General features: G+C 34.3%; 2 protein-coding genes across 3 annotated transcripts in view; both read left to right on the forward strand.

The window, feature by feature from the left end:
* LOC108734447 (protein N-terminal asparagine amidohydrolase) overlaps positions 1-1,120 on the forward strand; it is an 84,455-nt gene extending 83,335 nt beyond the window's left edge. The window contains exons 6-8 of the mRNA XM_025981137.1: positions 308-516; positions 587-748; positions 866-1,120. Of these exons, the coding sequence (XP_025836922.1) occupies positions 308-516; positions 587-748; positions 866-991 (497 nt within the window). The 3' untranslated portion in view covers positions 992-1,120. The remainder of the gene's footprint in view (positions 1-307; positions 517-586; positions 749-865) is intronic.
* Positions 1,121-1,427: 307 nt separating this feature from the next.
* The window catches only part of LOC108733190 (GTP-binding protein Di-Ras2), a 72,550-nt gene continuing 58,103 nt past the window's right edge, over positions 1,428-15,874 (forward strand). For both annotated transcript variants that reach the window (XM_018464267.1, XM_018464274.1), the window contains exon 1: positions 1,428-1,822. The gene's annotated coding sequence lies outside the window, so the exon portion shown is untranslated. The remainder of the gene's footprint in view (positions 1,823-15,874) is intronic.

Raw genomic sequence — 15,874 nt, forward strand, 5'->3', positions numbered from 1 at the left:
ACAATAATACATTTCCATTTACCTCCTTCTCTATATCCATACAAAATATCTATCAAACAAATAAAATTAAAATTTTCTTTTGAAAAATGAAACCATTCCATCAGTATTTTCTTATGACGTTGTCACGTTCGACTATCGTCAGTAAACCGACTTTACAGACAACCGATTTTTTTGTAAATAAACTTAATAGTTGAAAAAATCAGTGGCGATAACAAATTAGATAAAAATAGTTGTGGATACTTGAATTTCGTTGTGCTACTATAAAAAAAGTAGGTACAGGGTGTTTTTTTTTTTTAATTTTTTGCAGCATCTTTTCACAAACAGCAAATAGAAATTGACTTGACCCTCGCTTGCGTTGGAGAACTGAACACCACCGTGAGAGGGGGAATTCACTGGCCCATAATTTACGGTGTTGGTGTCAATATTAAAACAGGAGAAATATTCCCTGCCACTTTTCCAGATAAAGGTCCCGACCAGGCCCTACGTACTGCCAGGCAATTGACAGGACTTAGTCAGGTAATATTATAAACAAACTTTTTTCTTTTTTTATGTATTATACTTGTGTTGTCCGCTTCTTCTGTAACAGGTACTGGATGTCTACGATAGTAACTTGGGACTGTTGAGAATCGGACCATTTAATTACGAACCACTCAGAGGGGTCGATTTGTGGTTGGAACAAAGTGACGAATTTATTCTGCAACATTTAGCAACTTCTCCGGAAGTGGAATCGCCACATTTTGTAATGCAGGTAAATTTTTTTTAGTTTTCTTTAAAATTATCGACAACGTGAAAACGACATTAAGTAATTCCTGGAGTTCCTGAGCTGTACGAGGGCAAATTGTATTTAGGGTTTCATAATTTACAGATACGAACAGCCCTTAAATATATCCAAGACAACCAGTTCCCTGCGGTGACTGTTTTTCGTGATAATAGACCACATTATTTCAGAAGAGATGAACATTCTGGCTTGTGGCAACCTTTCCGATATTAGCTACTTAGTTCTTTTTGCAAAATTTACTTACTTATGCTACTATATCATGTAAGAACATCTACTTACACAAAAAAATCGGAAATCAATTGCAAAACTATCACAAACAAGTAAATGTTACTACTACACTTTTTTTCTTGTATAATTTTTTTTTTTATTACTATGTTTTGTCTCNAAAAAAAAAGAGTGCGGAGCGATTGGTCACACGGCTTACGTATGACTAATCATATCTGCTAATAAAGGTTTTCATTCATATGTAGGCACTAAAAGCTGACATTTATAAATTCACAACATTTTAATTGATATTTAAAAACTGGATATTGATTGCAATTAATCTTTTTATTTAGTTGTTTTTCTTGATTTCTTTTTTACCTTTTTCTAATATTTAATTGTTCGATCGTTTGTTTTATCCTATCCTTCAAGTTTCATAAATTTTAATTGCAATTTATTTGACGATTAAGTTATTTAAAACTATATTTGACGTAATAAGCCTAGTAAAATAAAATGCAATAATATTTGGTACCTGCTAACTCAGTAAAAGAGACAACACCTTGTATGAATCATTTTTGTAAAATTCGTATCTCTGGCTCGATACTTTAACATCATTTTATTTGCTTCAAGGTCTTTCTTATCTGTTATTCTCAGCAGAGAACTTCTTTTTTACTTTGTGTAAATAGAAAGGTAATGTGAATTTTGCTATTTTATACTAGTTTTGTACGAGCCGCGGTCGGGCGATGATGTTCGCGAGTGTTGGTGTGAATAAAAACTTTGAAAAACGATATTTTGAATGGCAATTAATTATTTAATTAGTACAAATGTTGCTAAAGTACTGTGGTGAGTGTTTTTTTATATAAATCTTAGTTTCAGTCGTTATTTGCTATGTATATAATGTATAGCATGTTCGTTTATGTACTATTTTAATAGCCACATTGAACCGTTTATATCCCAGGTATTTTAATTTCCTTTTTGTTATTAATACTTGTTTATTAATTAAACTTTGAAACAAAAACAATTTTGACGAAGCAATAAAAGTTTTACATTCGATTTAATGTGTTAGGCATTTCTGGAATCTTGTTATTGATTATACGTTTTCTTTTTTGAATTATAATCATTAGGTGCTTTTATAAAAATTAATTATTTCCCTTCCTTTCTTTTCAAGAGTTAAAGGGTAACTTTGGGTTGTAGATATTATGATAAAATTTGAATTTTAAAGTCCAAATCGTTTTACAAATTATAAACTAGATAAACAAAACTTTTTTCAGTAGTAAAATTAACCCATTCGAGGTGGAATATTGCCATACAATTTTGAATAATTAAAAAAAAAAGTTAGTTAAGTATATTAATAAATTCGTTTAAACAAATACAAATTCTGTTAGGTACAACAGGGATCAATACATACTGAAAATATTTTTTAATTCAGTAGTCAAAGTTGTGAAATTAACAATAAAAGATTGGTTATTAGGAAATTCTGTTTGTTAAATAATATTTTGACAACAAAATTCATTTTTCTGAATAATCCGCTCCAATAAATGATTGCAGGTTTACTATTAGATCAATTTCTTTTTTAATGGTTTAGTGTGTTGGCTAGGCATAAGATAAAAATTTGTGTTAGTCCATAAATTAAAACATTTTCCCAAAAACGTTTAATGATCCTATAGGAAATTGCTGTTCCAAATTGACGATAATAAAGCTGACAGTTTTCGTTTTTATTATCAAATGAAAAGGAAAAATATTTTCGATGCAACCAACGTAAAGCCAGATATTAATCAGAAAAGTAATTACAAATGATTAATGGGATTATCCGTTTTCGCCTGTATCTCTCTCTCTCTCTTTCTACTTTGAAGTAATCCCGTTGGCATAATTGCAGTAGATCGGAATGTGCTAGCTTACAGCTTTTGCTACAACTCTGTTATGGGCAAATTTTAATTACTCACTAAAGTCTACCGCGATCAGATAATCATTAGGTGACACTCGGATTAGCAAAAAGCGTCCAAAACACGCGGACTATTTGGCGATGTTGTAAACGAAAATTGAAATTAAAAACGTCATTTCTGTGACATGTTCCCGATGCTCTTTGACATCATTAAGTACATACGTGTATCTGTTTCAGGCAACCTGATACATATTTTGTGTTGCATCGTACAGAATCTATTTATTGATAGAGAGTCACCCTCGTAAAATACTTGTATTTTATCGGGTTTACTGGTAATTTATTGTTGATGATGTTTTAGAGACAATGACAGTCAAATCAGTCATAATAATCCTCTACATGTACTTACTAGGGGCGAGTTGACAACTGAATACAATAAGGATTTGTTTAAATGACTTTGTGAGTTCGGTTAGTTCAGAACAGTTTTCAGAGAAATAGATGGTATTTTCAGATATTCGTGATTGAAAAAATATATTCCACGCGTTCACCAAATTATCCACCTTTAGATGCTCACTCGTGCCACATAAAAAAAAGAANTTTGACAACAAAATTCATTTTTCTGAATAATCCGCTCCAATAAATGATTGCAGGTTTACTATTAGATCAATTTCTTTTTTAATGGTTTAGTGTGTTGGCTAGGCATAAGATAAAAATTTGTGTTAGTCCATAAATTAAAACATTTTCCCAAAAACGTTTAATGATCCTATAGGAAATTGCTGTTCCAAATTGACGATAATAAAGCTGACAGTTTTCGTTTTTATTATCAAATGAAAAGGAAAAATATTTTCGATGCAACCAACGTAAAGCCAGATATTAATCAGAAAAGTAATTACAAATGATTAATGGGATTATCCGTTTTCGCCTGTATCTCTCTCTCTCTCTTTCTACTTTGAAGTAATCCCGTTGGCATAATTGCAGTAGATCGGAATGTGCTAGGTTACAGCTTTTGCTACAACTCTGTTATGGGCAAATTTTAATTACTCACTAAAGTCTACCGCGATCAGATAATCATTAGGTGACACTCGGATTAGCAAAAAGCGTCCAAAACACGCGGACTATTTGGCGATGTTGTAAACGAAAATTGAAATTAAAAACGTCATTTCTGTGACATGTTCCCGATGCTCTTTGACATCATTAAGTACATACGTGTATCTGTTTCAGGCAACCTGATACAATTTTGTGTTGCATCGTACAGAATCTATTTATTGATAGAGAGTCACCCTCGTAAAATACTTGTATTTTATCGGGTTTACTGGTAATTTATTGTTGATGATGTTTTAGAAACAATAACAGTCAAATCAGTCATAATAATCCTCTACATGTACTAGGGGCGAGTTGACAACTGAATTCAATAAGGATTTGTTTAAATGACTTTGTGAGTTCGGTTAGTTCAGAACAGTTTTCAGAGAAATAGATGGTATTTTCAGATATTCGTGATTGAAAAAATATATTCCACGCGATCACCAAATTATCCACCTTTAGATGCTCACTCGTGCCACATAAAAAAAAGGAATTTGTAATCTTTAAGTTAGGTGAATTTTTTACTTTATCTCTGTACGTACTTAAAACTTTTTACTTAGCTATTGATTTGCCCGTTTCCAATCTCTGTAATGTTACTAAAGGTATATATGTTACAGGAAATGTATGAAATCCAGGAATTGTATGCAATTCCGAGGCTATTTAGGAAATGTGTAAAATATTGTTTCAAAGATTTTTTAATACACACACATCCTGGGAAGTGTATGAAACTCGTATATTGTACTAGGAAATATATAAAACTAATGCTTTCTATGAATAAAATGAATGAAACACGTTAGTAATGTGAGAATCAATACCCTCGTCTCGCTCCGCTAACCCCCCGTACCCATTGGCATCTTGAATGTAGTGCATATTGCTATTTAGAAAATGTATCTATAGATTTCCTAGGAAATGTGTTTAATATAATGAGTTTCACACATTTCTTGGTGACTTTAGAAATTATATACATTTCCTAGGAATTGTATACAATGACGGATTACACACATTTCCGTTAACATATACACGATTGGCGGAATATTCTGCAATCATCAAAGAGCTGCATCATCTCTTTAAAAAATGCGATGTGGTAAGAAAATGTATAGAGACAAATAACTTCAGCTATCTTTTCATATACATATCTACATAGGTAATAAAGTAATGTAAGTCCAACTTAAAGTATTTAGGAGGTATTACACAATGTTTAAAAGATTTTGAGAGTTACATTAGTTTACGACAGTTTTCAGAGAACCAGTTGATATTTACGGATAGACAGGGTTGAGAAGACACATGCCTCACCTTCATGTGTAATTTGTACTTATGTTCGGTTAAAGTCTTGCCTTACCTGTACACAGGTACTCGTGTACCTATATTAATTTTTAATCCTAAATAAAATCCTGTTCAAATTTGCCCTTCAAAATAATTGTTTGAATACTTGAATATTTATGACTGTTCTATTTTGTTTACCTCAACGAATATGCGAGTAATTGGGATAGTGTGGACCTACGTATCGAATTTTGCTATTTATTCTGTCTGCGATGCTGTCGTGTGGAATTTGAGTTAACCAACCGTTATTTTCCAATTCGTTTTACTGCTTTGTGTTCTACAATTATATTTTGCTACGATCACAAGATTCTAATATACAGTTTAAATTTGCGGTACGTCTACCTATTTGATAGATATTATTATATTATGCGATGTGTGAAGTGTTGTCACAAAAGAAACAAAACCAAAAGTATAGAGATGTATGAAGTTTTCTCAATTTAGAAGTTTAATTTTTATAAAATTCACCCGCAAGCTGCTATGAATCGTTCTAACGAACCTTGCTGTTTGTTGGAGGTATTTAACAGTTTTATACAAGTTGGTCTTGTTTGAATAATGTTCTAATTAATAAGAATTAAAAGGTACAATTTATGCACTGAGGCACTAAATGTGATTATTTATTAAAAAAACTAGTTTAAATTTTAACTTTGTTTATCGCCATCATTCAATAGAAATTGTAGGTATACTAACAAATCCATGTAGAGGTGGTTCAAAATTTCATGAGCCTTATCCTTGGGTTGTACAAACCACCGCCCATTCATCGATTTTTACATTTTTGCCTCTTTAGTCCTCACTGTTTATAGTTTACCTGCAGCTCATGTGCTGGTTGTATAACGAGACACATATTTAACGACCGAGTTAGTGTTTCCATAATGTACAATAAACAATATAAAAGCAATTAGATCAACTTCTCGCGTATGTGATGGCCCATGAGTTTTTCAACCAGCTCTACAAACATCTACCTTATCCCTAACGTTAGATAAATAGAAAACCGTCATTACTAACCACAGATTGTATTCTACTCTCATCTCCACATGGCACCTATAAATTAAGTTCTAATGAGGTTTCCGCTCTTGAATATTGACTTCCTACACATTTATTAAACCGCAGCAGATCGTAAAGTTATCGCTACGGTAACATTTTAATTTTTTTTTTGTATGATGAAGATAATCATCGTCTAAAACAATTTTAAAAGTTACGCTTTATAAGTACCTATAATATAGGAAAAACCTACAAATATATTAATTATAATTATTACATAACTGTTGGCTGAAATCAAATTATAAGTTGGTACCTACGCAATTTTTAATGTTCCTAACATATTATTATTGCAACTTTTTAGAAAGAGGAAACAAGTATTTCTATTCTAAATTATTTCGGTAAATTTTACGTCCTATCGCATGCTTTAAAGACGTTTTAGACCATCCGTTTTATTCTCATTCAACGCATAGAGGCTGTAGCTACCTCGAGTTCTTTGGNCTCTATAGAAATTTAAGCAGCAGTACGGTGTGAATAATTACTTTTATAAATGATGATGCACTACACCTGTTTATATTTTAATGAACCAAGAAATAATTTAATAATTAGAGCAAATGCTTTGTTTGACTATCGAGGTGTGAAAATATGCAGATGGGATGCGCTTGGGCTTCGTCGCCCTCCACCCTTTCCATCCTTGGATCCTTCGAAATTCACACAAATGTATCAGGTGTAGCAATTAAGTTCCGGGTAAATATTTAGTCGTAACTCCCCACCTGATAACATTGCGAAGTTCTTTAAAGCAAAAATTAATGACTCAAATCACGAACATCATGTCGTTATACAGTTCTTAGTGAAAATGGGTGAAAAATTATCTGAAATCATCTACGAATTGGAAAATGTGTATGGAAAATAATGTTTATCCAAAACTTGTATCAGTAGCGGATAAAGCGATGGGAATGTGTATCCCCATTTGTCGCATCACCTCTACAGTCCGGATTTAGGTTCGTGTGACTTCTTTTCTCTTCTAAAATTGAAATAATATCTCAAGGATACCTATCACGGCGGCATAGAAATACTCAAGGCAGCAATGATGACGGTTTTTAATTCCTTAAGTAACCTTAAAATGATACGAAGGGTTTTCTAGGGGTGGAAAAGGGGAAGTGGCAACGGCGTATAGAATTAGAGGGTAAGTGCTGTGAAAGTCAAAAATTAGTTCATTCGAGTTTAATTTTTATAAATCCCCAGAACTTAATTGCCACACCTCGTTATAGGGTCTAAAGGAAAACTGATTAGAATACAACTCAAGATCTATCAGAATTTGATATTTCTGACCTGGTCAAAAATCCCTGAATTTTCGAGATGTGGGGGTTTTTGTAAATTCTGAAAATCCTAATTTCTAACAGTTTTGAGCTCTAGTTTGAATTTAAATCGCGGAGAAGGTACCTAAGATAGATGAGCTGCCTCACTTTTTTTTGAAAACACTACTGGAGGACTCTAATCTGTCTCCAGCATTAGTGCGCTGTTGTAATTCTGAGTACACATTCGACTTCATCAGCAACAAATGATATCTCTTATTGTTTTCTTCATTTACTCCACGTAGTAATGCTCTCAGAAATACCTCATATCGTAATCCTGATCTATGTTGTCCTGTGCTATTTACTTTCTGAACATCCTGTTGGTATTAGATCCTTAAGCAGAATATTCTACTACAATAAATTCCGTCTACCTTTGCGTTGTTAACGTTACAACACACTCTGAAGGAAGTGTAATGCAGTGGTCCTCTCTGCACACCCCCTTCGTGACTTCTGCACACCCCCGTGGCTCCTGCACACCCCGACAATCTGAAACAAGCATCAGTTGTTATGTCAATTAAGCTTCACGTTCTCTATTTTAACATTCAAAATTATACGCATATCCGGGTACATGTTCGCAGGGAAGGTTGGAACTTCCTTATACACTAGGAGGGTTTCAGTAGCTTTTTAGAATTCTAACGAGATGATCAACATGCTCTGGAGTTGTTTTAAAATTACAAAGGAAGTACACGCTTTCATGCATCTATCTAGATGAGGCAAATTTAGTTTAGTTATATACGAGGGCGGTTCAATAAGTAGCCGTGTTTGAAGACAGGACGTTCCTGAGGGAAATTGGTGTTGTCATCGTGTGCTGTCATCTATCAAACCACGCCAAAACGAATTTCAGACTGATTGATAGGTTAGTTTGGATTTGGCAGCCATTCGACTGAGACGTGTTTCGTTATTTTCGCTAAGATGGAAAAAAAGTAGTATCGTTCGGTAACTCGCTTTTTGTTTTTGGATGGGAAAAAATGCGAGGAGATGAAAAAAAAGTCGGATACTGTTTATGGAGACATTTCGCCATCTACGACCACAGTTAGATATTGCTTCAACGAATTTAAATGTTGACAAAGATCCGTTTTTGATAAGAGCGACCAGGAAGCCTGGCAAACGTTGTTACCGAGGACATCATTTTACGGATTTTTTAGGAAAAGGAAGAACGATCACTGGACAATACTACAGTGAGTTATTGGACCGCTTCGACAAAAAATTGAAGGGGACACGGACGCATTTGACAAAAAACAAGGTGCGTTTTCAACACGATAACGCACCGGCACATTCATCAGGAGTTGTTGCCGCCAAAATGCACGAATTACGTTATGAATTTGCTGCCGCACACCCCGTACTCGATTTGACTCCCTGCGACTTCATCTTGTTCTCTACCATGAAGACATGACTAGCGGGAAACTATGTTGAAAAATAAAAAAAAAGGTGTCTTCATGTCTAACACGGGTACTTATAGAACCGCCCTCCGTACGTAAAATTCATAAAATAATATAATAATAGATATTCACCCCCTTAATTTCTATAATACACAACACACGTCAGTTCCTGCTGCAATTATTATCAAGGTTACTACTTCTAATAATTTAAACTTCCACCTCCATCTTAAAAAGTAAAAAGCAACAAGTTCTGTATAATCTAAAATTCTGATAATACATGACAATCACAAATCGAAAAAAGGGTTGTCATAGAAAGCAAAAGTTATTTCCTTTCAATTTCCAAGTTCGCTGAATTTGAATTTGAATAGGATGACTCAAAATGAAATCTATGAAAACGTGTGCGCCTACGTAAAAACCGAATAACTGTCACAAATTTTCTCTCTTCGTTGAAATTACATCGATCTTAAAGTTCCTAATGTTATTTAAGGTACAAAGTACCCACTCTTGGTTTAGATTTAACGCATTTAACATAAAAAATTTTTATATAATAAAATACATTGTGCAAAATGTCTAAAATTAATTATAACAGTATCTATATACCCAGAAGACTTGTACTCAGTTTACAAATGGCAAGAATTGGGTCGAATCAATGTCTCGAGAACAATTATTTCGAAGGGTCAACAACCCCTGCTGTAATGCCATAGCAAAAACTAATGGTTCAATACCCGAAAGTTTGCATTTCATTCACGTTCATTTCCTATTTCAGGGTCGTCATCTCTAAATTGTATTTACAGTAAACCGAGATAGGATCGGCAAAATCAATTGAATTAAACCAAATACGAAGTCCCTTTTGTCTTTTCCTAGAATAAGTACTTGTATTCTTTCGTCTAGTTTTCACTAAATAAGTGATCAACTGACAATAACGAAGTAAAAAATAATAATTAACATTTTTAATAATAATCAGATTGCACGTATAACTTCTTAAATGATTTGTATTTATAATAAATGATATATTGAATTTCGGTGGAGGCGCCAGGAACGGTTAAGAAATTGCTGAAAAATATCGCAGAAAAAAAACAAGGTCCTACCGAAGGAATTTGTAGAACTAAGTGAAAATCTAGCTTCACAATTTCTCTATCAGGGTAGAATATTAAACATTTTAGTATAAAAAGCGCTGTTTTTAAGTATTCCCTTCCACATCCGGAAAATTTAATCGACAAAAGAGGAATGACTTATTCAACTAGTTTATTTAATAGATAATCATTCTGCAAATGCCAGCTCGTACAATACAATACAAAATTTAATACTAATCTACTTGAAAATCTTTTACGAAAAGCTTTAATCAAGAAGCTCAGTTGTACCTATTTTAACTTTTATTGTAGTGGTGCAATTTGGTTGACTAAATTTTAATGGACTTTATTACGATTTATATTTCACGAATGCGAATTTCTCCTTCTGAAGCACAGGCAGGGTACATCTCTAGACCGTCTAAAAGTTTAATGGCAGAATTCCTATTTAAGTGTACACTCCTGTGTTAGTGAAAACGCGGTCAAGTAATATGATAATAAATTTAGACGAGACAACGCAAATTCATTTCATAAATCAATCAATTTTTAATTGTTCCGTTAGGTGTCCAAACATCCTTGAAGGACGAAATATATCTACTCCGCGGCAAAATTATTACAATAATACATTTTCAAATTAGTTCAAAATGCTCACTTTGATTTTTAGTTTTCTTTGGTTAAATATCACTAATTTATTGTGAATAAGAAGTAGTAACACTTTATATCACTGCCTAGGAAGATAAGTCAACTTTTCACTGTTTTATCTTTAGAGAGTAGTAGTTACATTATTATCAAAATTCCTCCAAAACTAGACCCACTCTGATCCATTATACTTAAACTACATTACTGGCAAAGTTACATATCATCATCATAAGGTCGTCAGTCCTAAGACTGGTTGGAAACGTACCTCCACTCTTTCCTATCCTGAGCTAATTTTCGCATTTCCCTAAAACTAGAACAACCCATATCCTTAACTATTTGCGAACAGTAATCTAATCTAGGTCTACCTCTACCCTTCTTAACTCCGGTTTCTGCCTCTAATATGTCTCTGAGTAGACTTTCATGCCTAAGAAGGTGTTCTACAAACCTTTTTCACCTATTTCTTATTGACATCCATAGAGTCTTCTGTTATCCTATTCCGCCTATCGCCGCGCCCACTGTCCATGTTTCGCACCCATACAGCGTCGTGCTCCAGACATGCACCTTTAACAATCTTTTTCGAATTTCTAAATTAATGGTTCGCGAGCATAGAAGTGACTTTTTTTATTGAAGGCGACTCGACCCTGCGCTATCCTCTGCTTTATACCCCTACTACTCCTTCCGTCCTGACTTATCTGACTTGCTAGATACCTAAAATCGGCCACCTTCTTCTAATTCTTCCTTTCCTATTCTTATATTCGCTCTTTCCCTACTTTTTGTTCCCTTGCATACCAGTATTTTTGTTTTACTTTATTTATTTACTGTTTGGTCAATACCGCTTCCATTTTATTTAAAGCTATCTTTAATACCTCCTTGGTAGATATTAATACTGCTACATCATCATACTAATCTTTTGCCCCTGTAAATTTATCTCTACAGTTGTATTGTCTTTAATGATGTTAAAAAGTAGCGAAGACCGTATGCAACCCTGTCTTACTTCTCTACGTTGCTGCCCCAACTCTACAACATCCTGTTGCTCTTTATATACCCGTTTTTTATTATTTATCATTGAGACCCTATCATTGAGACCCTATCGTAGGCACCTAATATGTTACCAGTATTTCTCCAAAGAGTCCAAAAATGCATGGTTATTTTGTCCAACGTTAGTGTCCAATTAGCATATTGTACCGTATTGAAATACATTTAAATTGCGAGACTATTTCGCAAGCATCTTCACAAACGAAACGAAGCAGCTTTAAAAATGAGTTAACTTGCAAATCACCTGAAGCTCTTGTATTCGACAGTAGTGTACAGGAGATGAATTTGTTACTTTTCTAACAGCAATCGATTTAGTCTAGACATTATTTATACCTATGTGCATGCAGACAAGCGATTTAAGGTCAATTCTCTCACTGTATACATTGTATTTCCATTCCGTATCCATTTCACAAACGTTTCATTCAATTTGATAATATTCATATTTGAAAAAGGGAGAAGATGTCTTTAGATTCAGAATATGTACACATGGAAAGAAAGAAACAATGTTGAATGAATTAATCAATGTGTATTAAATAGATGTTGTAATGCTAACTTGTCTCTAATCTTGTAATTAATAGCTAATCTTATGGCGAATTCCCATCACGTTCCAAACCAATGATTAAGTCCGTTCAAAAAATCTTTTAAAATATCAACCAATCTGTAGCATTTTGCTAACAGATTATTACCAATATTATTATCGGGTTGTTCGGAAAGTCATTTCGTTTTTTCCCGACAGAGGATTTAATTGTATTCTTTTGCACCCAACTTCACATTTAAGCCGTATAATTTTTATATGCTTTGAGAGCTCATATAGCAAGGCTTGTGTGTGAAAAATTCCAATTAATTCTACGCAGTAGTTTTTGGTTGGTGCCCTTTTAAATATGGAGAGCGATAAGCAGCATTTTCGACATATCTTACTGTTTTACTACAGAAAGGGTAAAAATGCTGTTCAAGCCAGAAAGAAATTGACTGATGTGTATGGAGAAGGTGTGTTGACAGTACGCCAGTGCCAGAACTGGTTCGCTAAATTTCGATCCGGCAATTTTGATGTCGAAGATGCACCACGTTCGGGAAGGCCGGTTGAAGCTGATAAAGACGCGATAAAGGCATTAGTTGATGTGAACCGGCGAATAACAACACGTGAGATCGGATTGAGGTTAAATTTATCAAATTCAACAGTTTATGACCACTTGAAAGGCCTGGGATTATCCTCGAAGCTCGATGTATGGGTTCCCCATGTTCTCACAGAGAGAAATCTGTGTCGCCGCATTGACGTCTGCGATTCGCTTCTCAAACGTCACGAAAATGATCCGTTTTTGAAGCGCATCATCACTGGGGACGAAAAATGGGTTGTATACAACAACGTCAAACGCAAGAGGTCATGGAGCAAAAAAGATGAACCGGCTCAAACCATTTCCAAAGCCGATATTCACCAAAAAAAGGTGATGCTGTCTGTTTGGTGGGATTTTAAAGGAATCGTTTTTTTTGAGCTTTTACCGGATAACACAACGATTAATTCGGAAGTCTACTGTCATCAGCTGGACAAACTGAATGATGCACTTCAACAGAAAAGGTCAGAACTAATCAACAGGAAAGGTGTAGTGTTTCACCAAGACAACGCGAGACCTCACACAAGTTTGGTCACTCGCCAAAAGCTTTTACAGCTTGAATGGGATACAATGCTACACCCACCATATTCTCCAGACCTGGCACCATCGGATTATTATTTGTTCCGGTCACTCCAAAATTTTTTAGACGGTAAAACCTTCACCTCAAATGAGGAGGTCAAAAACCTCCTCGATCAGTTTTTTGCCAGCAAAGACCAAAAATTTTATGAGCGTGGAATTATGCTACTACCAGAAAGATGGCAAAAGGTGTTGGACCAGAACGGTCAATATATAATTTAATAAAGTATTTGTTTATTATACGAAAACTGTCTTTCATTTCCACAAAAAAAACGAAATGACTTTCCGAACAACCCTATATAATAACCAAATTGTCATGTTCCTTTCCACTTTTACATAATAATATTACACAAATGTAGGCATTTTAAATTTTTAAAGATATAATAGACGGATTGTTCATACACGTACTTGTGATAGTTTCATCTTCAACATTGGTTTCCTGTGACTATTCACTCTGAAATATTCTTTGTTCTCTAAAAAGCTCTTGATTAGAGACAGGCTAAGTAATTGGGCAATGCTGATTGTATAATAGTCACGCGGACCTTTCCAGGCGATGCCGATGTATAAATTATTTATTTATTCTCTGTCCAGCACATTTATGCGCTATCCGATTAGAATAAGATTCGAGAGTATATTTGATGGATTTAAATAATTTGTACACCGCCTGATTGAGCTTGTCGATTGTGATCAAGTAAAAACTAAATGTTAGTTCAATTGTTAAACATATTCCTCTTCCAAAAACCCAATCCGAGTGAGATCTTTAATTTTTTCCATAAGCAAATAAGAATTGATAGAATTTCCAGTGTTGCTTATTCTTTATCGCCTTTTGTACATGAAAAAATATCGGTTGTGTGTAAAGTCGGTTTACTGACGCTAGTTGAACGTGACAACGTCATAAGAAAATACTGATAGAATGGTTTCATTTTTCAAAAGAAAATTTTAATTTTTTTTGTTTGAAAGATATTTTGTATGGATATAGAGGAGGCAAATGGAAATGTATTATTGTATAGCAGCTGTCCACGCGGACGCATCGATCACTCAAGTAGAAGAGAGACAGATGTCGAACGCTGCCGAACGCGGAGGCCGATTGTGCCTCTTGGTCGGTCGTTCCGCGCTCTCGCTTGCACTTCAAGCCTTAAATGGAACGCCTCAGAGCGAGGTAACGCCGCATGAGTCATGTTTTTTCGTGCGTGCAGCCGGCTCCATCGAATTATAAGACGTTGTCACGTCAAAAACATGACAATCAAATTTCTTGGTGTCGAGGTTTTAAACTCCAGAGCATTAATATGACGTCTTTGGAAGGGCATTAATCTTTTTGTTGCATTAATTAGTAGATTGAAAATTTTAAGTCTAATAGATCGTAACATTTGATAAATTCTTATTCAGTAATTTATCGACAATATCAGACGCTGATTGCAATTTTGATGTTAATAGATGTCATCAGCACGCCATCAAACAATTTCAGTTGTTTGTTTTCTTAAGGGCGCTGGAAATATTTCGTGTCACTAAATACTTACTTTTACGTCATTAAAATGGAAACAAAATTGAAACCAAATGCATTATAACGTTAATTAAAGTTGAAATTAAAATAGAACTGGCTGTGAGTACAATAGGAGTGCATATATGCCGGTGAAATTTGGTTTAAATTTAATCGCGGGGTCTGATTGGGACAGTTCGGGAAAGCTTCTGTACTGAAAGTTAGATGAACACAATTCAGTTTTCATGTAGCATTGGGACCCATTAACTGCTCTCCATCTTTCTCTTACACGCACACGCTTTCCTTAATGGGCACGTCACGTGTCAGTGAAGTTGTAACCGCTATTTTGCATGGTTTCAATACCAGCTACCATACGTATTAACCAGCGGCTTACAAACCTTGAAGCTTTAGATTCAAATTCCAACTCTGTTGCATCCCTTGTATCAAAGTTAACACACAACTAAATTGAATAGGAGAGTAACTTTGCGTTTGTAAACATTATTAGCAAATCTACAGTTGTGGGAACTATTAATTATTGGTTTTATACAATATACTAGCTTTTCCCCGCGGCTTCGCTCCCAGAAATTAATATTCTTTCTCCATAAAACCTTTTAGCTCCCAATTCACCCTTACAACGTTTTAATTTTGTGTAATGTCGCCATCTTTCAAATACAAACGTAGCAACAACATTTCATCCTTAAGGGTTGATTTTTAAAAATTGCCAAAACACGTATTTGCTTAATTTCAGCAATGAGCATCCTTCGAGTAAATCCGAGTACAAATAAAATGTAGCCCATGGAAACGTTGCAACCTCTTTTCATTTGATTAATAATATCAAACAGCATATATACCAAGTTTCAAGTAAATTCAACCATAAATAAAGTATGTCCCAAACAAAAATTGCAACACCTTTCCCTTTTTTAAATTGTCGAGATAGATCTTTCAGAAATTAAATGAGAGACCATTAAAACAAAGTTTCAAGTAAATCTGATCACAAATAATAT

Source organism: Agrilus planipennis, unplaced genomic scaffold (genome assembly GCF_000699045.2).
Source record: "Agrilus planipennis isolate EAB-ADULT unplaced genomic scaffold, Apla_2.0 scaffold1, whole genome shotgun sequence".
Classification (NCBI taxonomy): Eukaryota; Metazoa; Arthropoda; class Insecta; order Coleoptera; family Buprestidae; genus Agrilus; species Agrilus planipennis.